The 25890-nt window shown below is 41.1% G+C and overlaps 1 gene segment (V, D, J or C); it reads left to right on the top strand.

Annotated features, from left to right (window-relative positions):
* The first annotated feature begins 385 nt into the window (after positions 1 to 385).
* On the top strand, positions 386 to 19921 carry LOC148135621 (Ig heavy chain C region-like). The segment is given in 7 exon segments: positions 386 to 467; positions 595 to 913; positions 2124 to 2164; positions 13069 to 13374; positions 16474 to 16785; positions 18730 to 19038; positions 19495 to 19921. Coding segments are annotated over 7 exon segments (1728 nt in total).
* Positions 19922 to 25890: the final 5969 nt, after the last annotated feature.

Here is a 25890-nt window from a genome sequence, read left to right as displayed (position 1 = left end):
TGTTTGAACTTTAATTTTAGTTTTATCCGCGTGTGAATGAATGTAGAAATAAAGGGAGCTAACTTCCAGTTGAATGGTTTTTTTTAAACAAAATACAGGCAACTATCAAGTGAAACAGACCTGAAGCTACTCAAATTTACTTCCAAAGAAGCTATTCAGCAAAAGAAATATCCCAAGATGTGTATGTGTCCATGTTTAAGCAGAACCTCATGTAAAGACATGATCCAATGTGTTTGGGCTGTACAAGCTGATACCAGGATCCAGTCTCAGCCTCCAGCAGGAAACCAACATGCGGAAGCTGTAAGCCTGCCCCTTCCGATGGCCATATAAATCCTGGGCACTGGACCGTAATTCAACACTCCTGGGTCGGCTCTGTTTCGAAAGATCTTTGCAGAACCGTTTCCCACAAGTTATCAGAATGATTGTGTCGACACTTTTTCTCAGTTTGTTACTGACTTTCTTATCATGTGAGTGTTTGTTGTTCAAGTCTCTCTTTGTGACTGTCTCAATGTTAGTCTACGGCAGGAATGTAAAAGACTCAGACATCATTTCACCAACATCAATGCTCATGGTTTGTTTGTTTTCTTTTTAAAGGTGTCCAGTCGGAGGTTGTTTTGACCCAGCCAGAGGCAGAGACTGGCCGTCCCGCAGGCAGCCTGAAACTGACCTGTAAAACCAGCGGGTTCGATCTTGGCAGCTACTACATGCACTGGGTCCGACAGGTTCCCGGACAGGGTCTGGAGTGGCTGCTGTACTACTATAGTTCATCGGACAATAGCTATGCGCCAGCGATTAAGGGTCGATTTACTGCGTCCAAAGACACTTCAAACAACATTTTCGCGTTGGACATGGGGAACCTGAAGATCGAAGACACCGCCATCTATTACTGTGCAAGATACCACAGCGAGAGGAACCAGGGCTGGACCCGTTCAAAAACAGCTCGAGGGAACATTTTGTCAATTCCATCATAAACTGACGGTCAGTACGAGTTTTAAATGCAATTATACCAACTGCAATCTGAAGTAGACCTCAGGCTGCCTCTTACAAAACTATCAAAGAGGAAATGTACCATTTACACTAGCAAACTGGTGACACAATGGGACAATGTTTTGGGCATGTCATATGTACTGCTAACACTTCCATCAATTAAATGCTCGGACAAAATGTTCCTTTTAATATATCTGACAGCTCAGGAAATCACTGCTCATTGTTATGTCAACTATGGCATCAATTCTAAACATGATCAGTACTAAATGGCTCTTTCAAATGAAAATTGAGACCACGAGTAAAGAACAGAGAATGAGTGTACTGGTCTACATCATTGTGATACTACAGTGGGTCACAGTGTTGTGCACAGCGACATCCTCATACAAAAACCACTGACAAGTGTTTATCTCAAATTGGTGATTTCTACCATGGCAGGAGCGAGAAATAATGTGAGATGCAATTTAAACGCAATCCAGTAGTGCTAGTTTGTAGAAATGTATAATTTTTCTACCTTCTTCGTGTTGATTGTCAAGTTCAATGCAGACCAAAAATGGAAAATTATTCCAAGCTTTCAAAATACAATGGATCGTAAAAGCTGGAATAACACACTGAATCATTTTTAGAGGAGTCTGAATCACTGCTTTCTAGGAAGTGAAGAAATTCTCTGCATTTTACAGTTTACAGTCTGTCATAGTATTTGACACAACGTGTCTCACAGTGATATAGCTGGGGTGACACTGCAATTATGACCAATACAAAAACCTATTCAGCCTCCATTGTTTGAAACTAGTCAGTGATTACTTCTACAAACCGTCTTAACTTGCAGTCAGTATTAGTTCTGTGCGGTTTAATGCCAGTATCACTATTTAATTTGTGAAAGTGTTTGGGTAATTATTGATACACCAGTTGGGGATTTTGAGAATCAGCTCATGTGTTACTCTATGAAGTATAAAACAGTATTAAAATTTATCAAGAATGATCAGAATTCACTAGCGCAATTATGTGATGAAGATTTATCGTGACTTTATTTTGCCTGTGGTTCTGAAAATTTAAAATGATGGCAGATTTTTGATTAGTTTTATACAGAGCTAGTTATTGTGTGACCCAGTCCAGAGAATGTAACACTGTGACTATCTTGATTACTGGGGCCAAGGGACCATGGTGACAGTGACTTCAGGTAAGACCCTTGAACTTTCTTAGTGACTTTTTAAAAACTTTCTATACATGTGACTAATTTCTGAATTAAATGAAACTCAGATTCTGTGCTGAGTTTGGTTTGGTTCGGATTGATTTTTGTTCAGACTGATTACGGACTTCAGTTAAGGCTCAGCAAATAGTTACAGTGGGGATAATGGAGTCAGTTGCTCGTTGTATCGCTTTTTTTGATCAGATGGGCATTCTGTGTGGCTGGGTTACTTGAAACACCTAATGTCTCTTAATCAGTCAGCTATAAATAATGTTTAATGTCAGTGACACCCTGACTGTGAGTTTTATTATCAACAACAAATGCTAAGAATTCAAAAATGTTCGAGATATTACTAAACATGATTAAAATATGCTAAAATATCATTATTCACTTCGTGAATATATGTTCTTACCCTGATTATATTTTCGCATTTATTTTGTTAATTTTGTTGATGACAAGCAGGTTAGAAACTGTCATAAAATTTCGTTGCGGTGCTATATTGCATTCTGTTGATTAGATTCTGAGTTTGTTTGAGTTGATTCGGTTTGAACTGTGTTGATTGGATTCTGACTTTGGTTTTACTTGGTTTTGTTGAATTGTGTTGATTGGCTTTTGAAATTGTTTATTTGATTCTGTTGAATTGAATTGTTTGGATTCTGATTATGTTTCATTCAAATCTGTTGTTCTGAGTTGATTGGATTCTGATTTTATTTTCCTTGATTCTGTTGAATTGAGTTGATTGGATCTTATTCAGTTTGTGAAATTGATCAGCGTTTTCATGCTTTCTGTAATCGGTGTTTTCTTTCTGGTGAGGAGATTGACTCTCTGGATTACTTTTCATTACCAATATTTGTGAAGTTCTTTGGTTTTTCATGAATCATTTCTGCATTTGTTAAAATTATATGACACATTTTTCTCTGCTTGAGTGAAAACATTACATCCATTTGTAACGGTCTGAAAAACAACTTAAGGCAGAAACCCGGAAGTGTGAGAAATGAAAAAAAAACGAGTGTTTAATGCATTGACTTTAAAAAAAAAACTCAGCTCTAATTGTAAACTAACTGAATTTTGTTTTGAGTAGCCTCATTCAAAATAAAATTTGGGACTAAAATCTGAAACTGCAGAATTGATCAGATTATGTAATTGAAACTAACTTAAAATTATAATGTGGTAATATTTGTCCATTCAGTAATTTTGTTTTGATCATGAAGTGATTAATCAATGTATGCCTTCAACCGCTCTACTGTGCGCTGCACAAGATTGTCACGATCAAGAAGGGTGTACAGGTTGGAGATAAATTGAACTGTTGCCAGAAACGTTTCAGCTTTAAGTGTTAAGTCCCCTCACAAACAAGGCTGCTGTTATGACTTGCTATTTCTATTCAATTTAATCATTAGTTTGCTGGATTCTGAGCAGCTTTGTTAGACTTCAATTTGTTTTTTTTTGTGAGGTTACATCATGTTCTTGGTTCTGTTGAAAATGTTTGCAGAGCTAGTTCTGCTGCAAACACACCGTGGTGTGATCTGGTGATCATTGATCTGTTGAGGATGGACTGTGCTTGGGTAACATTAAATATGTTATATTTGGGAAACCGTTTCTGGTTTCTACATTGTTTTTGCAATGTTAACACGGTTGGTGACAGTGAACCGCTCCAGGTTCCTCATTCAATGCAATCAGCACGCGAGGTGAAATTTCATAAAGCCTATTATTAAGTGAAAGGCAAATCGCAAAGGTTTTAGAAATGAAGGGAAAACAGATACCTTCGGGCGCCATTTTTACTTAAAAGTAATAATTAAGGATTAATCTAATTCATGCTTTACAATCCAAATTCAGAACTCCACTATCTAGTTCAATCACAAGGTGTGTTTTTTAACAGTTTACAAGTCATAGAGAAATATAAATAGAATTCCAAAAGTCTAATGTTCTAATAGTTCTTGCTCTTGAGCAAAAATGCCATGACTGTGTTATAATTGATCAACACACACCTTTCAATTCCGCTGTACACTACATACATATTTTTCTGGCTGGAAAAGATCATTGGCAAAGACCATTTGGAAATTCTGCTCAATTCTATGAAGAACAGGTCAGTTTCACTGCTTTGATCAGTTTCACACGTAACTTGAGTTAATTAATTGTTATGTCCCTGATTAAACTGGATTTACTGGATAAAATAAAACATTAACTGAATTATTTAATCTGCACAGTGCTTTAGGTGTTCCCAATCTGTGCATTTTAAATAAATAGTTACATTTTACAACAAAATATCAACTGAAGAGTCATTCTTTCGGAGCAACTGCTATAGTGAATTATGTGACCAAGGCCAAATTTCAAATTAATTAAAATAATCCATTCATGACCTCGCAGGGTAGCATGGGGCTCAGTGGTTGGCACTGCTGCCTCACAGTGCCAGGGTCCCAAATTCGATCCCACCCTCGGGTGACTGTCTGTGTGGAGTTTGCACATTCTCCCTGTGTCTGCGTGGGTTTCCTTCGGGCACTCTGGTTTCCTACCACAGTCCAAAAGATGTGCAGGTCAGGTGATTGGCTGTGCTAAATTGCACATAGTGTTCAGGGATGTGTAGGTTAGGGTGCATTAGTCAGGGGTAAATATACATAAGATTAGATTAGATTACATTAGATTACATTACAGTGTGGAAACAGGCCCTTCGGCCCAACAAGTCCACACCGACCCGCCGAAGCGCAACCCACCCATACCCCTACATTTACCCCTTACCTAACACTACGGGCAATTTAGCATAGCCAATTCACCTTACCTGCACATCTTTGGACTGAGGGAGGAAACCGGAGCACCCGGAGGAAACCCACGCAGACACAGGGAGAACGTGCAAACTCCACACAGACAGTCGCCCGAGGCGGGAATTGAACCCGGGTCTCTGGCGCTGTGAGGCAGCAGTGCTAACCACTGTGCCACCATGCCGCCCAACATAAGGGGGAATGGGTCTGGATGGACTACTTATTGTTCAGAGGGTCAGTGTGGAATTGTTGGGCCAAATGGCCTGTTTCTAGACTGTAGGAACCCTACTCTTAAAACCATGGGAGTGCTTGCTGCAAACGCAGAGAATTCATTTTACATCGATGTGTTCAGACGGATGCAGTGTTCACAAATTTGCAGAAGACATGAACTAGAGGATAACAGAGCACATGGTTTATTCAGACACTGAAAATAGAGTAATATTTATTTTAATTAATATACTTGACCGATTTATTGCAATGTCGCGATCGGAAGGAATCTGCTCACATTAGTTAAGTGTGACAATCATTTAGATTAGATTTCCTGCAGTATGTATCGGGCCATTTGGCCCAACAAGTCGACACCGACCCTCTGAAGAGTAACCCACCCAAACCCATTCCCCTACCCTATATTTACCCCTGACTAATGCACCTAACACGATGGACGATACAGCATGACCAGTTCACCTGACCTGCACATCTTTGGATTGTGGGAGGAAATCCACACAGACACAGGGGAGATTGTGTAAACTCCACATAGGCAGTCACCCGAGGCTGGAAGCGAGCCTGGGTACCTGGATCTGTGAGGCAGCAGTGCCCACATTTACTTAGACATCCGCTAAAGCGGGCAACTCCAGAGAGAAGCATATTTTCAATTCATACGTTTTTAAACATTTTCGTTCATTAAAAGCAGTTAACAAAAAAATGACCTTGCCCTAATTCCTTCAACAGAAATGCTTTCCACACTGGAATGCAGTATTGACTTTATGCAGTGCATGCAAAATCTCCACAGTTCAAGGAACGTTTTAAGAATATGTAAAAACAATTTAGAGAATAATACATTTCCTCCGGATCTGTGCTTTAATTGGCGATATTTCCCACCTCAATAATTTGGTTAAATACAATGACTTATTAAGTTTATTAACTCAGTGGTTATTTATGTTCATTGTGAACACATTCTTGTTCACATTAATCCTCTGGTTAGTTCCTCTGATGAATGTTCAATTACAGTGAATATATTTGACGTGAGGAGTTGAGCAATGTATCCTCTAGGATTAAGTCTGTTGTGCAGTTTGTTTCAGTGCTATGTCTGACTAACTTGTCAATGGTCCTGACCATTTGTAAATTGTCCAGTTTGGATACCTGAATCTCAGACAGTTCAATTTTATCTTGAGCTTCAAAACCACTTTTATCTGCCAGAAATACAATATTCGATTAGGTGCCCCAGAATTGAGAGCCCTGAATAAGTTGTTCCAATTAGAACGAACGTTTCAGGAACAAAAGGCAGATAGCAAGAGTTTTGAAATTGGTTGTTGGCAACAAGAGATATTTGATTGAGCGAGGCAGAGGGAAATATGCTGTATATTTTCTTTGTGCCTCAGTTATGCAGGACATATTCCGTGGCACAGTGTAGAATCAGAATTTTTTTGCATCTTATTATTTGAAGACCTATTATCAGCTTTTAATGTCACTGGAAACGGTCATATTACACTTCAAAACATTTTAATCTTTTCCAAACTAAGTAGACCGTCTGGTGCAGCAACTTTCACAGGGGAAAGATGAAGGGAGTTCTAGGTTGGAATCCAGTGTCAGTGAATTGATGGCAATGCAATTCCTAGATTTATTCCTCTGTAGTTCCCATTGAGTTTGAACAATTTGGAGCTGCTGTCAAAGCATTCTTCGATAAATGTTGAAATGTTACTTTCATTGTACAAACATTCTGGAACAATCCCTGGTTGTTGGAAGGTGATAATAACTAACATGGTTTATGTACTGTCAAAACATGTGGGCTGTGTTCTCCGTGATAGTGTCAAGCTCATTGTGTTCAGGTCTGTTGTGATGTTGTGGTAGAATCCCTGATTCTGTGCCAGGTGGCCTGTGTTCACTTACAACCTGTTAGAGAGGTATGTAACACAATCTCTTATCAGGTTACTTCAGTGCAAGAAAGCAGATTGACATGTCTGGCTGTTTGTTGGAATTCCACTCACAGAGGCCAATGAAATCTATTCAGTCGCTGTCCTGACTTGTGTCTCTTCGATATTAAACAGAAGTTTGGTGGTTAGCAGCTTTTTCCAGATCAATATTTGTTCACAAGCTTTTGGGCATCGCTAGATGGTGTTAATGGAGTAAGTGCTCAAAGAAATCCCAGCTTTTGACTTGCTGTTATGACAATATCATTTATAACTAATCCAGAATGAATCATTTTCGAAGCATATTTGATGAGATTATGCTTAGGCTGTTTTACTTTATATTAAACCAGTGCTGGAGCTGAATTTGATTGTTCAGTACGGTGGGAGTTCCGCTGAATCCAACACTTGCAGCAGATGGTGAAAGCTTTTCAGTTGGTCTTCAATTGCTATCTCAGACCATCCAGTATCTCTGCTAAGAATTTTTTTTCCAACAGGAGTCAAGCCAACGTAATCACTGTTTATCTCAACAGGTGGGAGCTCTTGTGCCAAAAACATGAAAACAATTTGGTGAAGGGGGGGGGGGGGCGTCTCTGAATGCGAAAGGTTAACCTTGCCTTCTCTCCACAGGAGCTGCTCGACCTGCTGAGTTTCTTCAGAAATTTCTGTCTTTATTTTGGTTTTCTAGCATTTAAAGTTTGTTGTTTCATTGAAAAAAGTTGTGTTCGATGAAGCACGTTCTTCAGAGAAAAGATGCATTTGAACAAATTGCGAATGGTCAGAGATATTAAATATCAGAGAATCATTGAATTTGACCGCCCTGATCTCGATCTGTAGTTTCACAAGAAACTATTATGAAGTAACAACACACTCCAGAGCGCAGTGGCTGCTGTAATTGGGTGGAAGTTATTTTGATCACTCAGATAGAGAATGTCAATGATCCCGTTCCAAATAATCAACTGAAGGTTTTTTTTTAAAGCATGTGTGAAACAATTAATTTGTTGAAATATTTTAATAAAAAGTGTTCACCGCCAGTGCTAGCTTAATGAATGACACAATGATAGGAAGGTAGGAGCAAGAGGAGGGCACTCAGCCCCTCGAGCTGTTCCACCACTTACTTAGATCATGGAGCATCTGTGAGCTAAATCCACAGGTCTCCCTTTGGCTAAAACTCTTCAACATCTTTGATTAACAAGCAAAAACTATCCCAGATTTACTGATTCGACTGCCCGTAACAAAGGGAGACACCATTTCTGAAAGACATTCCTGTCAGTACTGTGACACAATGAGGCTGGAATTAATTGCTCATGAAAGTAAACTTTCAATCTCTGACAATTTCCAATTGAAACATCCCAATCATCATATTTCTTTAATTTAACACTATACTTCCCTGGAATAAAGAAATATAATGTGTGATTGCCTTGCTAAAAATGAGGGAAGCTTCATTCCTATTACATGATTAAGAAATAGTTCTGTTCATTCAGTGAAAACACAGTCAAATCACACAAAAGGAAACCATGTCATCTTGTGTAGACACACAAGTGCCTCAAATAATTTTCAATTCTTCCAGTGGTTGTTTGAATCTCTAGACAGGTGTGGAAGTGTCAGACTTTTTATATCGCCTTGAGAAACCAGTTATCATCAGCCTATTTGAATTGCTGAAGTTTGTGTTCACAGCGCTGTTAGGAAGTGAGTCCCATGGCTGTGATTGAGGAAGAGGAAACGGCAGAGAAATAGTTGAGAGTCAAGTTGAAGTCTAATTTGGAGGAGAGCTTTCAGGTGAAGCATTTACACGCATGTGCGCCCTTATCCTCAAGGATCACAGTTTTGGAACATGCTGCTGTAGGGACATGTCAGCATGCAAACTGGAAGCTGAAGAAGGTCCCTCGGCCCCTCTAGAAGGCTATTCCATTCATGGGATCATCATTAATCTTGCTGCTCACCAGTCTTCCCAACACACCGATAACATTGAACCTGATTGTTTACTGTCCAGCAAAAGAATGGTGAACCTTTGGAATTCTCCACCACAGAAATTGATTCAGGACAAAACATTAAATGAAATCAATAAGGAGATAGATTCCTTCAATCCTTAAAAAAATGCTCCGGATATGTGGGAGAAAGGCAAACAGGGTACAATATTGGTTGAAAGCCATGAAAACATTGAATGGGACATGGTTTGTAAGTTTGCACGTAACACCAACATTGGTGGTATAATTGGCAGTGAAAGTTATCTAAACGTACAATGAGATCTTGCTTAGCTGGGCCAATGGGCTGTGGAGTGGCAGATGGAGTGTAATTTAAATGAATACGACGTGTTGCTTTTTGAGAAGACAAATCAGGTCACAACATACAGAGTTAATGGTAGGGCACTGGGTAGTGATGTTGAACACAGGGCCCTGAGGGTCCAGACTCATAGAGTCTTACAGAGTTAATGGTAGGGCACTGGATAGTGATGTTGAACACAGGGCCCTGAGGGTCCAGACTCATAGAGTCTTACAGAGTTCATGGTAAGGCACTGGGTAGTGATATTGAACACTGAGGACCCTGAGGGTTCAGACTCATAGATTCTTGAAAGCGTTGTCTCAAGTAGCTAGTGTGTTGAAGGCGTTTGGCACATGTACCTTCATTGGTCAGAGAGCACTGAGTGCAGGAGTTGGAGCTTCATGTTGTAACTGTCCAAAACATTGGAATGAACTGCCAGAGGAAGTGGTAAATGCAGAGATAGGTCCAACATTTAGAAGACATTTGAACAGCTCCAGGAACTGGATAGGTCGGGATGGATATGGGCCAAAGGCAGGCAAGTGGAATTAGTTTAATTTGGGAACTCTGGTCAGCAGGGATGAGCTGGACCCAAGGAACTGTTTCTGTGCTGTATGACTTTATGACTCACTGACTTTATGGTGGAGTAGGCTCAAAGTTGGAAGGTGGTGAGCAAGTGAGGGGCTAGATTGGGCATGTGGGAGAGTTTGGGCTGGTAGGCTGTGAGGGGTTGGCTGGCTGCTGGGTAAGCTTGCATGCACTCTGTCTGGCAAGGTGGCATCAAGGTAAATGGTAATGGTCACAGGATAATTTGGTCGAATTGTGCTTGGTAGGTGAGGGGTAGTTTGAGCTGAAATGCAGGAGGTCTGTCTTTGCCAGGCTGGTTTATGGAGAGGTGAGCAGGATGCCAGGCTGGTTAGTGTAGAGCTGGGCAGAGTGCCAGGATGTTTCGGGGGTGGAAGGTCACTGTAATGAAGTGACAGGTGGACGTGTTGTCAAAATGCAAAGCTCGGAGTCTGGCAAAATGGTAGGTTGTAAAGCACAGATGGGAAAGGAGCTGGGATGCAATGTGCACAGGTTGACTTGGGGAAGATGAGAGGTCAGTGATCAAGGACTGAGGTCATGTCTTGGGTAGTGGGCTTTTGTCCGAGGTTGTGCAAATGATGGTGCCAGGTCCAGTCAGGGCCAGATTTACCATGGGCCAGGTGCAGGGCGGCTGGAGTGTAAAGAAGTGAAAGGAATTGAGATCATATGTCCATCTGCAATATAGAATTTAGAACATTACAGTGCATTTCAGGCCCTTCAGCCCTCAATGTTGCGCTGGGCTGTGGAAACAATCTGAAGCCTATCTATCCTACACGATTCCATTTTCATCCATATGTTTATCCAATGACCTTTTCAATGCCCTTAAAGTTGGCGATTGTACTATTGTTGCAGGCAGTGTGTTCCATGGCCCTACTACTCTCTGAGTAAAGAAACAACCTCTGACATCTGTCATCTATGTCCTCTCCTGCTAGCCATCACTATTCAAGGAAAAAGACTTTCACTGTCCACCCTATGTTTATATTTTATGTCTCAATTAAGTCACCTCTCAATCTTCTTCTCTCAAATAAAACTGCCTCAAGACCCTCATCCTTTCGTCATTAAACCTTCCCGCCATACCAATCAACATCCTGGTAAACCTCCTCTGAACTATTCCAAAGCTTCCACATTCTTTCTATAATGTGCTGACCAGAACAGGACACAATACTCCCAAGTGCGGCCCCACCAGAGTTTTGTACAGCCGCAGCCTAACCTCGTGGTTCTGAAACTCATTCCCTCTATCGATGAAAGCCAACACAAAGTATGCCTTCTTAATAACTCTATCAAACTGGCTGGCAACTTTTAGGGATCTGTGTACATGGACACCGAGATCTCTGCTCAGCTACACTACCAATATGGATTGCCTTGGATATGTTTCGTGTGATAGGGGTTGTGTGTTCCGGGCATGAATGGGTGTATAGCAGGGTAGGGTTTGTCAATGTGAGTGGGAATTTAGGTCTAGACAAAGTAAGTGCAGTGGTTAGTCTGAAAGATGAGGTTTGGTGGTGAACTGCGTGTCAGTTTGATAGTTTTTAAAGTTAAAGATTACTTGTTCATTTCTCAAATCATATTTACGTAAATACTCAGCTGTAACACTCCAAAGTCTCTGAACCTTAATAGTCCTCCATTTTTCAGAGGCCTCCAGAATTCAGATAATTGTAAATGAGATGTTTCAACTTCCAGCCAATTGGCATGAGTTCAGCCGTGACAGCCATCCTCCCCGTCCCAGTGCTCAGCTCCTGCCTGTGCTGCTGCTGCAGTGACCTTCCTCCCAGAGAGAACATTCTGCCTTGCATTGATAAGTGAGGAAGGCTCTCTGGACCTGATTTCCAAGTATGGGGACGGCAAACACGGGGGGACACAACTTTAGATTAGATTAGATTAGATTACTTACAGTGTGGAAACAGGCCCTTCGGCCCAACAAGTCCACACCGACCCGCTGAAGCGTAACCCATCCATTCCCCTACATTTACCCCTTTTCCTAACACTACGGGCAATTTAGCATGGCCAATTCACCTGACGTGCACATCTTTGGACTGTGGGAGGAAACCGGAGCACCCGGAGGAAACCCACGCAGACACGGGGAGAATGTGCAAACTCCACACAGTCAGTCACCTGAGTCAGGAATTGAACCCGGGTCTCTGGCGCTGTGAGGCAGCAGTGCTAACCACTGTGCCACCGTGCTGCCCATTTAAAGTGAGGGGAGATAGGTATAAGACAGATGTCAGAGGTAGTTTCTTTACTCATTGAGTAATAAGGGTATGGAATGCTTTGCCTGCAACGGTAGTAGATTCGCCAAGTTTAAGTACATTTAAGTCGTCATTGGGCTAACATATGGACGTACATGGGAGAGTGTATGTGGAATGGGCTTCAGATTAGTATGACAGGGCAGCGCAACATTGAGGGCCGAAGGGCCTGTACTGCGCTGTAATGTTCTATGTTCTATGATTCACTCTGACTTCTCTCCGGGGGTACTGCCAGCTGTTGGGTATTTCCAGCAGCACGGCACCTCGTGGGGCAGCACGCTGGTTCCGTGGTTAGTGCTGCTGCCTCACAGTGCTAGGGACTCGGGTTCCATTCCAGCCTCGGGTGACTGTCTGTGTGGACTTGGCACTTTCTCCCCACGTCTGTGTGCATTTCCTCCCACAGTCCAAAGATGTGCAAGTTGGGGGAATTGCAAATGTTGTGTTCAGTGATTGGGAGGTTAGGTGCATTAGTCAGGGGTACCTGCAGCATAATAGGGTAGGGGAATGGGTCTGGATGCGTTACTTTTCAGAGGGGTGGGTGTGGACTTGTTGGGCCAAATGGCCTGTTTGCACACACTGTAGAATTTCGATGAATCTGCATTTCCTTGGTTTGTATTTTGTGAAACGTCTCTGCTCTTCACAGCAATCCAGTGAAAGTGTCAGTTGGTGAGATCTTCAAACAGTTACTGGGGTGGGATCAGGATGTTCTTCGTCCTAAATTATATGGTAATGGTCAAGGTCGAGGGCATGTTTCTAAAGAGGGAACCAATGATCATGATCAGAAACTGATCGGAAACAAAAATAAACCCCAGTTATGCTGTCGACTTCAGCGGGAGCATACTGGCAAACGTTTACAGCTGAGGATACATTTGAGTAACTGATAAGGTCAAATTAACAGAAACTAACATCCTCAATTGGTCATTCTATTGTAGAGACACCGTCTCCCCCCACGCTTTATGGCCTGGTCTCCTCCTGTCAGGAGCACAACACCGGTTCTGTGATCTTTGGTTGTTTGGCGATGGACTATTCCCCTGACGTCACCAAGGTAACCTGGAAGAAAGGTGGGGAGCTAATCACGACTGGATTGAAGACTTACCCATCAGTGAGAAACAAGAAGGGAACCTATACCCTGAGCAGCCAGTTAACCCTGCCCGAGTCAGCGGTAGATTGCCCCAGCAAAATCTCCTGTGAGGTTCAACACAGCGGGTCACACAAGAGCAAAGTAATGCCATGTCCAGGTAAGTGTTGTGGGAACTGAGATAAACAGATCATCTGTGATTAACATGAATAAGGCATTATTTATAACCGTTTTCACAGAATCACCTTATACAGCACAGGAAAAAGGCCCTTTGATCCACCCAATTCACGCCTATCAATAACAGCCACCTAACTATTCCAGTCTCATGTGCCAGCACATGATCCATTGCCTTGTGTGACTTGCCCTTGCAAGGATACTTCATACTTATTATGAGGGGCTCAGTCTCTACATGGCTTATAGGTGCTGAGCTCCAGGCTAACGCCACCCTCTGTTTGATTTTGTTTTCCCCTGAGATCCACTTGGAACCTCCTGGCCTTACCTTCACCCTGTGCCCCTGAGGCATTGATCTCTCCATCAAGGGGAAAGGTTTCATCCAGTTTACCCTGTCTATGCCTAAAATAATTCTAGACATCATGATAATCTTCTCCCTAATTCTCCTCTGCTCCAAGGAAAACCCCTGTCCATCTAAACTAGTTTCATAACTAAAACCCTCCAACCCAGGCAAGACCCTGGCAAATCTCATCAATACTGCCTTCAGTGTAATCACATTCCTTCGATAACATGCACACAACGCTTCAGTATGGCTTAACCAGTGTTTTATTAAGTTCCAGTATCATCTCACCACTCTTCATTGTCAATGTCTAGGCTAATAAAAGCAAATATCCTCCCACTTTCTTAGCCTCTTTATCCAGACGACACAGTACGATAGGGGATCGGTGGGTACATGCACCAAAGATCCTCAGGCCTTTCCAGGGTTCCACTATTCAAAACGTCATACCTCACAGATTCTTCTGCCGAATTACATCACCTTACATTTATTCAGAATAATTTCCATTTGCAACTTTTCTCTTCACATACAACCAACCCTTTTATATCCTCCTGCAATCTAAAGCCATTATGCTCATGATTTACCAACATGACAGTTTTCATTTCATCTGTGAATTCACTGGTTAATCCTCCTAAATTTGAATCTCAATCATTGGTATGTAAGAGAAATAGCAAGGAAATCAACACCAATCCCCACAGAACACCAGGAGACATAGATTTCCAGTCACGCAGACACCCGATGACTATTATCCCCTGCTCCCATCACTCAGCCAGTTCTAGATCCAATCTGTCAAATTACCTTGGATCCCATTGGCTCTGATTATTGCTATCATCTGGACATCGAATTATCTCTATGAAAACTACTATCAAATTGTTACACATGACTTCCTCTCAATAAAACCGTGCTGAAAATTGTTGATTTATCTTGCAAATGAAAACTAATTTCACTTCTCAATAGTTTCCTTACCACTGAGACTAGCTTGACACATCTGTGTTTTCATTATTTATCCCTTCCTTCGTCCTGCATAACAGTGCAACGTTGGCTGATCTACACTCACTCGGCACAACTGCTGTGGCCAGACAGGAATTCTAAATTATTGTCAGCGACCCAACTATTTCATCCTTTGCATCGCTCAACCACTTGGTATACTTTTCATCTGCCCTGGAAATATAACCACTTTTCATTCAGCAAGACAACACAGGACATCACGTCATGTGTCCTAATTTCTGAAAGTACATCACAATACCCCTCCATGATTTCTGTCCCCACATTGTCCCTCTTCCTAGTGAACACTGACACAACACATTCGTTTTGACCACAACCAAATCCTCCGGCTCCACTCCAATAATAACACTTAATGGGCATTACTGTTTCCCGAATAATTCTTTTATTATGAATGAGTCTGTAACTTTTAAAAATATTTTCCTTTATTTTGACTGCTATTATTTTCTCATGGTCTCTTTTGCTCTTCTAATTCCTTTGTCTTTCAAACTCCCCCTTGCAAGTTCTGTACTCCATATTAGTTTCTATTGTTTTGAGATTTCAGTATAGACCGGAAGCCTCCCTTGTTTCTCTTTATCTCCCCCTCCATGCCCTTTGGTGTCCAGAACCCGCTGCATTCTTGGTCCCACGCAGTGGCTTCCTGGGAAATGTCCTCCCTGTGATTTTCCTGTCTCTTTATGAAATGTGTCACACTGCTCTGACTCAGATTTACCAATAAGTGTCAGCTTCCAGTCCACTCTGGTCAAGTCATTACCTGATCTTACTAAAACTGTCCTTCCCCTTTTCAGAACTTTGGGCCAATTTCTATTCCTTTGCAGTACAATCTGAAATCCAACTGATTTACCATCACTGTCTGCAAAGTGCTCCACCATTGATGATTTACCCACTGGGTCGACTTCATTCCCTAAAGTTAAGTTCCGGTTCACCCCTCTCTTGCAAGGTCTGGATTAAAATTCACTGTATTAAACACATACTTTGTTCAAATATTCTCCACGGGGCATTTTCAGAATTGTGCTCCCTCTAAATTTTTGACAAAATGAATATCCAAGCCTATGCTGAGGAAGTTAAAAACCTCTTTTCTCATTCCCCTATTTAATTTACATGTCTCTGAAATTTGCCCATGTATTTGCACTTGGTATTTTGGACCAATAGTAATGTCTATCGTGCTCTCCCAGTAGTTATGTTTGCTGTATTTTAGTTTTGAAGTACTGTCCATTTGCCTTTGTTCAAGGAGGTATCCATGATTTCATTTCTCTTTACAGCCTAAAATACTCTTGTCAGAATTGCGACAGAAGCAACATTCTGTACCGCATACCCCCACCCCCATCATTTTCCATCTTTCCCTGTCTCGCCTGAAGGCACTAAATCCTGGAATATTGAATAGCCACTCCTGCCCGGCTCTCAATATGTCTCCGTGATAGCAACGGTATCATATCTTCATTTATGCCAGTAATTCGTCTGCCTTGTTCATCAGACTCTGTCATTAAAACGAATACCATCCAACGTTGCTATCTCCCTTCTGATATTACCGGCCTATAGTTTCTGTGCCTCCTTGACTCCCTTGCTGTGTCCTCTAACTTTAGCCTTTCACATTGTCCTGCTGGTCTTTCTGTGTGGATCCCAGCTTCTCCAGCACTCTGCACAATTATGATTCCTGTGTCCATTAACCACAAGAAACCTTGATATATGAGAACTGATTGTATTTGTTATGAAATTCGTCGGATAATGTATGCGATGTGTTTCCTAAAGGTACAGGTCCTCTCGCACCAACTCTTCTCCTAACTGTGAGCTCCAGTGAAGACATCGCAAGCAGCAAGTTTGCAACCGTCGTCTGTTCAATTATCGAGTTCCATCAGAAGTCAATCTCCATGAGTTGGTTGAAAAATGGCCGACGCTTGGATTCTGGCTTCTTCACGTCTCCCGTGTGTGAGGCGAACGGGAACTTCTCGGTGACGAGTCGGCTGATGGTCCCTTATGGTGAATGGTACAACAGCGCGGTCTATACCTGCCAGGTCACTCATGGAGAGAACACTCAAAGTAAAAACATCACCGCACTCCAGGGTAAGAGACACACACTGAGAGAGCGACAAATCACTCTGAACTCTGATGTGAATCAAACACACTAATTTATCAGGCGTAGTAAACAGCACGGTACAGCTTCTCGTTTCCCAACATGCCACGTATCTCATTTCAGTTTGAGTGTTACATTAGCATTGCTCATAATTCAACCTTTTGGCAAGTCAGAAAAGCATGTTTCCTCTCTGTTGAAGATAGATAGAGAGACAGTGAGCTTTGTTAAATAGTTTGTTGCCTGACCATGCTGGGAGAGGCATTCAGAGTGCTGAATTCTTGCCTGGTAGCCGCTTCAAGGGTAAGTTTGGGGTGGAGGGGGATATTGGAGAGATATCTGATTGAAACATAGAAAATACTGAAAGACTGAGGTCGAGTGAATGTGGAATAGATGCTTTGACTGGTAGACGAGACTAGGACCCAAGGGCACAGTCTCAGGGTCAAAGGGGCACCGTTTAGAACTGAGATGGGGAGGGATTTCTTCAGCCAGAGGGTGATGAGTCTGTGGAACATGTTGCTGCAGAGGGCTGTGGAGGCCAGGCCATTGTGTGTATTCAAGCCAGAGATAGATCGGCTCTTGTTTAGTACGGGGAGAAGGCAGGAGAATGGCTTTAGCCCGAAACGTCGATTTTCCTGCTCGTCGGATGCTGCCTGACCTGCTGTGCTTTTCCAGCATCATTCTGATCTAAACTCTGGATTGGCCGAACAGCTTTATTCTGATCCTCTATCAAATTGACGTGGTTAAAATATGCAGTGACCCTTACTTGAAAATAAATCAAAATGCGTTCAATTCTTCATTCCCTGCTCAGGAATGACCTGTTTATTGGACATTGTACGACATCGATTTTTATCTGGTACTGAGCTCTTTAACTTTATTTATGGGATCAGACCACAGACCAAGTGGCTATCACATTTGATGAACTGGGATAAACGTGATCTCACTGAGCTTCTTTAAGATGCTCTCTGTAATTAGTGGATGAGGCAGGAGAATAAATTCTGGTGGGAATGCTACAATAGGGATGAATGAACTAGGAACTCGAGACAGGCTGATTTAGCCTGGTTTGGGGTGGCGATGTTTACACAGTGAGTAGTGGATGTCTATAAAATTAGTGACATTTCCATCGCGTTTGTAGATTAATTTAAGACGCTTTTGTTTGTTTTTTTTCTCTCCTGCTCTATGAAGAAATTAAAAAATGCAGCTTGGTAAATAAAGTGAAAGTACAGACCAGTTATGAACTAACTGAATGGAGGGAAAGACTTAAGGAGATGGGTGTCCTTCCCGATATCCAATGCTGTACTCAATGTCTTGTTTTCAGATCTATTCCAAACACAGCCCACGAGGAACAATGACATAAATTAGAGAATGACATCACACCAATAACGCAAAGTATTTTTAATCATGTTAAATATAATGAACAGAATTTCCATGGCTGTTCACTGCTCCTGTAACACTTTAGAACTCTGCAAAGAGAATAATAATTATTTATTATAATCTGTCCAAAATTTGGGATGTGATTTGGCAGTCAGTGTGACCAGCAGCACTTGCACCTAAAGGTTATGAACATGGAAATGAACTCATTATATTCAGATTACTCTTGTCACAAGTATCAATAGATGGTCTTAAGTGAGAGACAAACTCCGAAAGAAAGGTCATTCCATGGGTTACATGATGGTATCTTTGATGATTTTACTTTTTTCATAGGTTTCACTTGTTACAAAGCCAGTGTTCTTTCGGAATAATTACACAGGGTATGTCCTAGGTAATCACAAATGTTTCACAGATCAAAATACATCAACAATAGTAAGCATCGTTTCAGAATAGTTGGAGTTGCCATTTTGAAGGTGGTGTCTTCACCCTGTGAAGGAGTAATGTGAAGATTGGCTGTTTGTATCAGAAAGGGGCATTTTTCATTGACTTTGATTTTTGTTTCATAGAAGATACCGAGTGCCACCCTAACACCGTTAAAATCCTCCCACCACCAGTAGAACAAGTCTTACTGGAGGCGACGGTGACATTAACCTGCGTTGTGTCCAATCTTCCTTCTGGAGTCAATGTGACCTGGAAACAAGAAAAGAAGCCTCTGAAATCAGAGATTGCTGAGCAGCCTGGACAGAATCCCGACAGCGTGATCAGCAAATTAGACATTTCTACTGAAGCCTGGCTGAGTGGCGTTACTTTTGAATGTGTGGTGTACCATCAGAATCTACCGACTCCGCTGAGAGACTCCATCCACAAGGAGAAAGGTGAGCGGTGAGATTAAAGCACAAAGGATCCCATGTGTAATCCAGATCCAGTTACATCAATGACAGGCTTTGATTGGTAATGAACCAACACCGTTGGGGCCATTAATGATGCATCTGAAGGCAGGATAGCTAAGTAGCTGATTCAGAAAAAGATGGACCAAAGGATATTGTATTCTGATTAAGTCAGATAAGGTGGGAAGAAGCCTGGGTTGTGATGTCACCATCAGCAATGACAAATGGACAGAATGTCCTCGTTGTGGGCTGGAAACTTGGAGACAACTTTCACATTAAACTTTCCTTTTTTTACTGAACAGAATGTGTACCATACTGCTCCTTTAGAAAACAAAAGTGAATAAATCCCAAATTAAACATGGCGTATTTTAATATTTAGTGAAATTGTGATATTGGTTCAGGATTTTTTTTGGTTGATTTATATTTGTCTCCTATATTCTGCAGTGATTAATCCGCTGGAGCCATCAGTGTCGGTCCTCCTGCCACCAACAGAAGAAATCTCCGCTCAGAGGTTTCTCTCCCTCACCTGTTTAGTGAGAGGTTTCTCCCCCCGAGAGATCTTCGTCAAGTGGACAAACAATGACAAGCCGGTGAATCCCAGTAACTACAAGAACACCGAGGTGATGGCGGAGAGTGACAACACCTCCTTCTTCATCTACAGCCTGTTATCCATTACAGCGGAGGAGTGGGCCAGCGGTGCTTCTTACTCCTGTGTGGTGGGACATGAAGCGATTCCATTGAAGATCATCAACAGAACAGTCGATAAATCCAGCGGTAAACCGAGTTTTGTAAACATTTCACTTGCACTGATGGACACTGTTAATTCATGTCAATAAAAAATCTCAAAGTTGCATTTAATAATTCAACAGAAGTAATGAAGTGTTTTTTTCCTCCCGTTGTGAGTTAAATACTGAATTTGTTGTTTCTCACTCTGACTTACATTCCATCTGTGTAGTTAAATTGGATTATTAACAGGTCTAGGACGAGTGTCTTGTGCAGTTAATGTTCTCTGCTCAGATACACCCTGGGTCAGAGACAGAGTAAAGCTCACTCATTGCAGGATTCCACCAAGTACATTATTCATCCTAAATCCCTCTGTGACAAAATCTGACAATGTCCATTTTATGTCAAGGGTAGGGCACGAGTTTTGAACTTTGTGTTTTTGATTCCCCCCATTTGACATTCTTACAAAATTCATGTCAGTTTTAAACTACCAAATTGCACCAATTGGAAATGTAAAGTTAAGACACTTTACGATTGGTATGTTCCAATCAAATTTAATTTTAAAGAATGCAGAACAGTTTGAATGTAACCTTTGTTTCTGGGGAACTGCCAGGGATCTTGCGCCAGCGCATGAGTTGACAGAATGTATCTTCACTTTCACACCAAAGAGAATCGACAGATAAGTTGTTGTGGAGCAGAGGGGAGGGGAACGATGAATGGTCTGTCCTCTTGCTCCCTGTGCAGAGTTTTATGGTAGATGTCCTCTGTAATGTAACCCAGTTGCTAACAGGGACAGTCAGCTTCTTGCTTACTGTCCAAAGATTTAACATTTCCATGCAAAACAATACCTTTGAAGAATGTTAGACACGCTTGGCTCTGTGAACAAATGATTAACATTGATTCCCATAATCCAAAACTGGTGTTTGCATCGTCCCAGTTTGAATTCCATAGTTTTGTCTCAGTTTTCTGGAGCACATGGGATCAATTCTGGTATTCGAATACCTGATATCATTTTGTTTCACATACAGAACACAAGTTGACATTTTCTAATAAACATATTCAGAAATGTTATCTGTGGGGCAGTGGGGATTTGAACTCACGCCTTTTCTCTCAGAGACAGAAGTTCTATCACTGCAACAGAAGAGTTGCTCATAAAACGCTTATCTCCGCACGACGATGGGAAATGTTTCCTGCAACACCAAGGTCAAATCTAATTATGGGCAATGCATTAAAATTAGAACCATAAATTAGAATAATGAAAATTGCAGTCTGGTATAAGAACAGGTGCAGAGAGATGATCGCAAATACACACGTAATGACACATATATGGGCTCTCACCTAAAGACACATATTTATGTGCACACTCAAATGTTCATATAGATAAGATGTCACACGCGCATACTCGCACAGAGCCACACATGCAAGTGGTACTTGAACACTCACCTAAGCTCATACAAAAACTCACATACACCAAAAGAAAATCATTTGCACAAATGAACAGGAGTACTCACATATAACCATGAGAAACATCGACACACGGTAACACACAAATGGGCATGAATACATATACATTCATACAGCACAATGCGTACAGACATACACACACGAACACACAGATACAAATTCCGAAAAATGTCCTCCCACATGTCAACTCACACAGGCACGTAAGTGCACAGAGATAAACATTAATATCATTATTTTCCCATTTTCAGAATCACAAACATACGATGACAGAGGCAGCTTAATTAGTTATTATTAAACCACATTGATCAGCATGTATACAATATCACACGCACACACAAATTCAGAGTCTCACATGCAGACACACAAGTGCATAGATGAACAAATAGAGGGGCGTTTATTAAATAAGAGTAATGGGCACAAGGATCAGCAAGTATCCACAAACAATAGCACAAACAAGCTTATCAGGAGATGGTTTGGGAAAGATTGCCACACAAGCAAACATCATCATATAAATATAAACATCCATCAAAACATAACATTGCATGCTAACATTTATTAAGCATAAACATGAAAATAACCTAGTTTAGGTAGGATCTGAAACAGACACATGAGCACACATTTCAGATAGCACTAATGAAAAGTGAACACTCACAAAGCCATTACAAGGTAAGCATAGGCAGCAACGAAGTGGCATATTAGCATGATGATGCTTACACACTGTGAATAGACCAAAATTTAGGTGCACAAACACATGAGCACACCAGCAGTAAAGGAACAGGAATATGTTTATTCATGCACAGACTCCAACATGGGCTAGAGTGAAGTTATAGACTCTTATAACCACATACACAAACATTAAAGGGAAACCAAACATACCAAGCAGTAGATCAAATAAATTAAGGGACACAGGTTCAAAAAGTTATTCCTAAATATACAGATCCTACAAACAAAAATATGAAGCAATGTCCTGACTGTGATGTCACTTATATTCATGATTTGCCAAGCAATTGGTCACCAATACATAAAGACGGGAATCACATTTGAACTTTTATTCAGAGATGGCTACAATTTTCAACTAAAGTGCTGTCACAGCCTATATTTAAAATATAATGATATAATTAAAATCATCATTCGTAATAAGCATTCCTCAAATAATAATATCCTTAAATAATAGATGAAAAGAAAAATAATTTAAAACGTTCTGAAATGGACAATGAAGAAAGAACATGTGCAGTTAGTATTTGTAAATTCTTGCTGAGTCAATAATACACTAATAGATACAGATAAGAGTCACACTTGAGAAATCCCTGACTGTTTTACGAAGATGTAATGGTCTCTAATTACATGGCTTGGATGCAGATAGATCGATCTGGTTCAATAAACAATCTAAATGCGTTCTCTCGGCTTGATATTCATAGATTCAATAGATCGAACTTGGATTGAAGACTATGAGGATGACAACAGCAACATCTGGACAACTGCTTCCACGTTCATCACCTTGTTCTTCCTGAGTATTTTCTACAGCGCTGCCGTCACTCTGGTGAAGGTGAGAATAATCACATCTTTCTCACGCCAAGCAGCCCAATATGTTTTGTGAAATCTCTAAGTGTGCCATTAAATAAACATTATATCTGAAAGTCCCTGATCATAAATATCTGCGTCATTGCTTTCTCTCTCTTTTCCAGGTTAAGTGAATGAGTTATGGACCCCTTTGATTTTCCTGATCTGCTTATCAAGGTCTCTGAATTCCCAATCTCCAATCTGTCCTGTTGCTGACTCTAACAGTGAGATTACTTCAGTTTATCAGCGTGTAACTGAGACAATTATTGATGGATTTTCCTTTTTTACTTTGATATCTTTGAGATGGTTGTGGTTGGAAGAATTTGTAGCTTCCCAGTTGTTTGAAGCCCATTTGTTTTGTTTTTATTTGTTCCTTACTCAGAATGGTTGCCTACCCTTTCTGATGAGCCTTTGTTTGCCTTTCTTGTGACTGTTACTGATGTACAGAAAATTCCCAGCTCACAGCACATGTGTTCTCGTCTCAATGTGGCATCCAGCCATTATGTTCACTTCTGTTAGCTTTTACATCAACCTTTTGGATAAAGATGCTTTCTGAAATAGTTAATAAATCTCGAATGAATATGCACTAACCTTGAGTTTGCTTAATTCTTTCTTCAAGGCCAGTCAGTAATAATACATTTACCCACATCCTACTCCTTTCCCAGCCAAATACTTTCACTTGTTCTGTTTGGTTGTATTTTATCCAGCCATTTAGTTTAATGCTGCGCTACCATGCAGCCCACTGATGTGAATACATCTTTCTCACGATATGCCTGATGGAACACTCCAGAGGCAGAATGATTAAAGAACATTTCCGCTTATGCACCAAGGGTCACGGCCTCGGGTCACCTCATGATAATTTTATAGGTTCCACCAGAAGCCGAAAAAAGGCAGACAACGGAGTTTGAAAGTTTACTCTACACTGTCTAAACTAAAAGTACTCCCAATGTCAGGGCAGCCTGGGTTAGTAATGCAGAAATCGCCACCGAAAGCGCCCAATGAAACATTCATCAGCCAAAAATGTCAACGTTCAGTCAGGTATTCAGACACAACACGTGCACAATCCAAGGGCGGTTCTCAGAACTGGAGTTTTTCCCACACATAAATCTCATGGAGCGCAATTCCTGGGATCTACTTGACACACCATACCTGTCAAATCCCAGGGAATGAGACTGAGATCTGTCTGATACAGGGATATTACTGAACAGCAACCCTCAAAAATAATAAATCAGAGGGCGCTGTGACCAGGCAAGGCACAGCTCATGAGTACTTGAAATATTCAGCCATTGAGATCCATATGACGCAAGACGGAATTGAGAACCAATCATAGCAACTGGTCACAGAGTCTGGAAACTATCAGCAGAGGAGAACATTCTCAATTTCTCAGAGTTGGTGCGGTGTATCATCCCGGGAATAGTGTTGTGAATCAGTCACGCACCCAATCTCATAACTTTGCATTTTTTTCAAAAACATGGCACCTGAAACTAGATGCAACATTCCAGGTGAGACAAGAGACTTTTTTATTTCAGTTTAACATAATTGCTTTGTGTTTGTTCTCTACAGCGTAGGGTGATGAAGTAGGGTTTATTTGCTCTTCTGTCCACGTGTCATGGTACATTCCCTGATTTGTGCACATACACACGGGGGATCCTCTGCTCCTTCACCCCTTTGGGTTTACCCCCTTACTATTGTATGTTCCCCTGAGTTCATCACAAAACAAAGAAGCAGGTCACACCTCCCTGAGACTGAGATCTATCTGACACACCGATATTAATGAATAACAATCCTCAACAATTATAAATCACAGGTTGATTTCGATCAGGGAAGGCAGAGATGAGAAGTTCTGGAAACCCTGCTGCTTTCCATGTCCTTTCCCACAAGCCGTCTGTCAAGCTTTGAAGCTCTTAGCTGTTCTTCCAATATCCTAACATTTTATTTTAAATTGCTATTAATATTTTTCTGTAATTTTGTATTAGAGACCAAAGCACAGGTTGAACCAACAAGGACTCCAAACACTGAATGGAGTTCGTTTTTTAAAATTCTTGTTTCTATCCATAATTTTCCTTCCATACAATGTAACCTTTTATTTCCCATCACCCAAGTCACCCATAGTATCTTTATTTTCAGCTACTAACCAACACCAGTAAATTGAATAATTTATGTTCAAAGTCCCTCCCATCATCAAAGGTACGGCAGAAGTAGGAAGAGCTAGAAGGAGATTGGAGTCAATTTTTCTTGTGATGAAACATTACTACTGTTCTAACACAAGGCATTTCTGAGGGATGGTCTAGTGAAGCTATGTGGATGGAACTCAGAAATAAGAAAAGCATGATTACTTTGATGCGATTGCAATAGTCCCCCCAGTAGTCAGAGTGAAATTGAGTAGCAAATATGTCGAAAGATCTTATTTATACGTGAGAATAATAGGATTGGAATAATAGCAAATTTTAACCTTCTAAACATAAAGTCGGACAGCCATGGTCTTAAGAGCTTGGATGGTGAGGAATTTGGAAAGTGCTAAAGTCAATTTTCTTCATTAATATGCAGATGTAACTATCACAGAAGGAGCAAACCTGACCTACTGTTGTGATATAAGGCAGGGCAAGGAACTGAATGGTTAGTAGGGGAGCTGTTGGGGGCCGGGGTCATAATGCCATTAGTTGTAAAATATTTATGGAAAGGATTGGCATTATATATAAGTTAATGTTCTTAATTGGACGAGGGCAAATTTTGATAGTATGAGACAAAACCTTTCAAGGGTTGATTGGAGTAGACTGTTTGCAGCTCAAGGGACGGCCGGGAAGAGTGAAGCTTTCAGAAGTGAGATAACGGGAGTTCGGAGGCGGGATGTTCCTGTTAGTGGGAAGATAAGGCTGGTAAGAGGAGGGAACATTGGAGGAATAAAGATATTGAGGTTTTGGTTCGGATTAAGAATGAATCATATATTAGATATAGATAAATGGGATCAAGTGAATCTCGAAGAGTACAAGAGGTGCAGGGACATTCTAAAGAGGGAAATGAGGAGGGCAAGAAAGGAAAATGAGATAGCCTTGGGAGATAATGTTAAAGATAATCCAAAGAGATTTGACTAGT

The sequence above is a fragment of the Chiloscyllium plagiosum genome, unplaced genomic scaffold (assembly GCF_037043375.1).
Source record: "Chiloscyllium plagiosum isolate Xiang-an unplaced genomic scaffold, Cpla_swu_hap1 HiC_scaffold_49, whole genome shotgun sequence".
NCBI classification, from domain to species: Eukaryota; Metazoa; Chordata; class Chondrichthyes; order Orectolobiformes; family Hemiscylliidae; genus Chiloscyllium; species Chiloscyllium plagiosum.
Note: the sequence above shows the minus strand (reverse complement) of the source record. Positions and strands in the feature narration are given on the sequence as shown.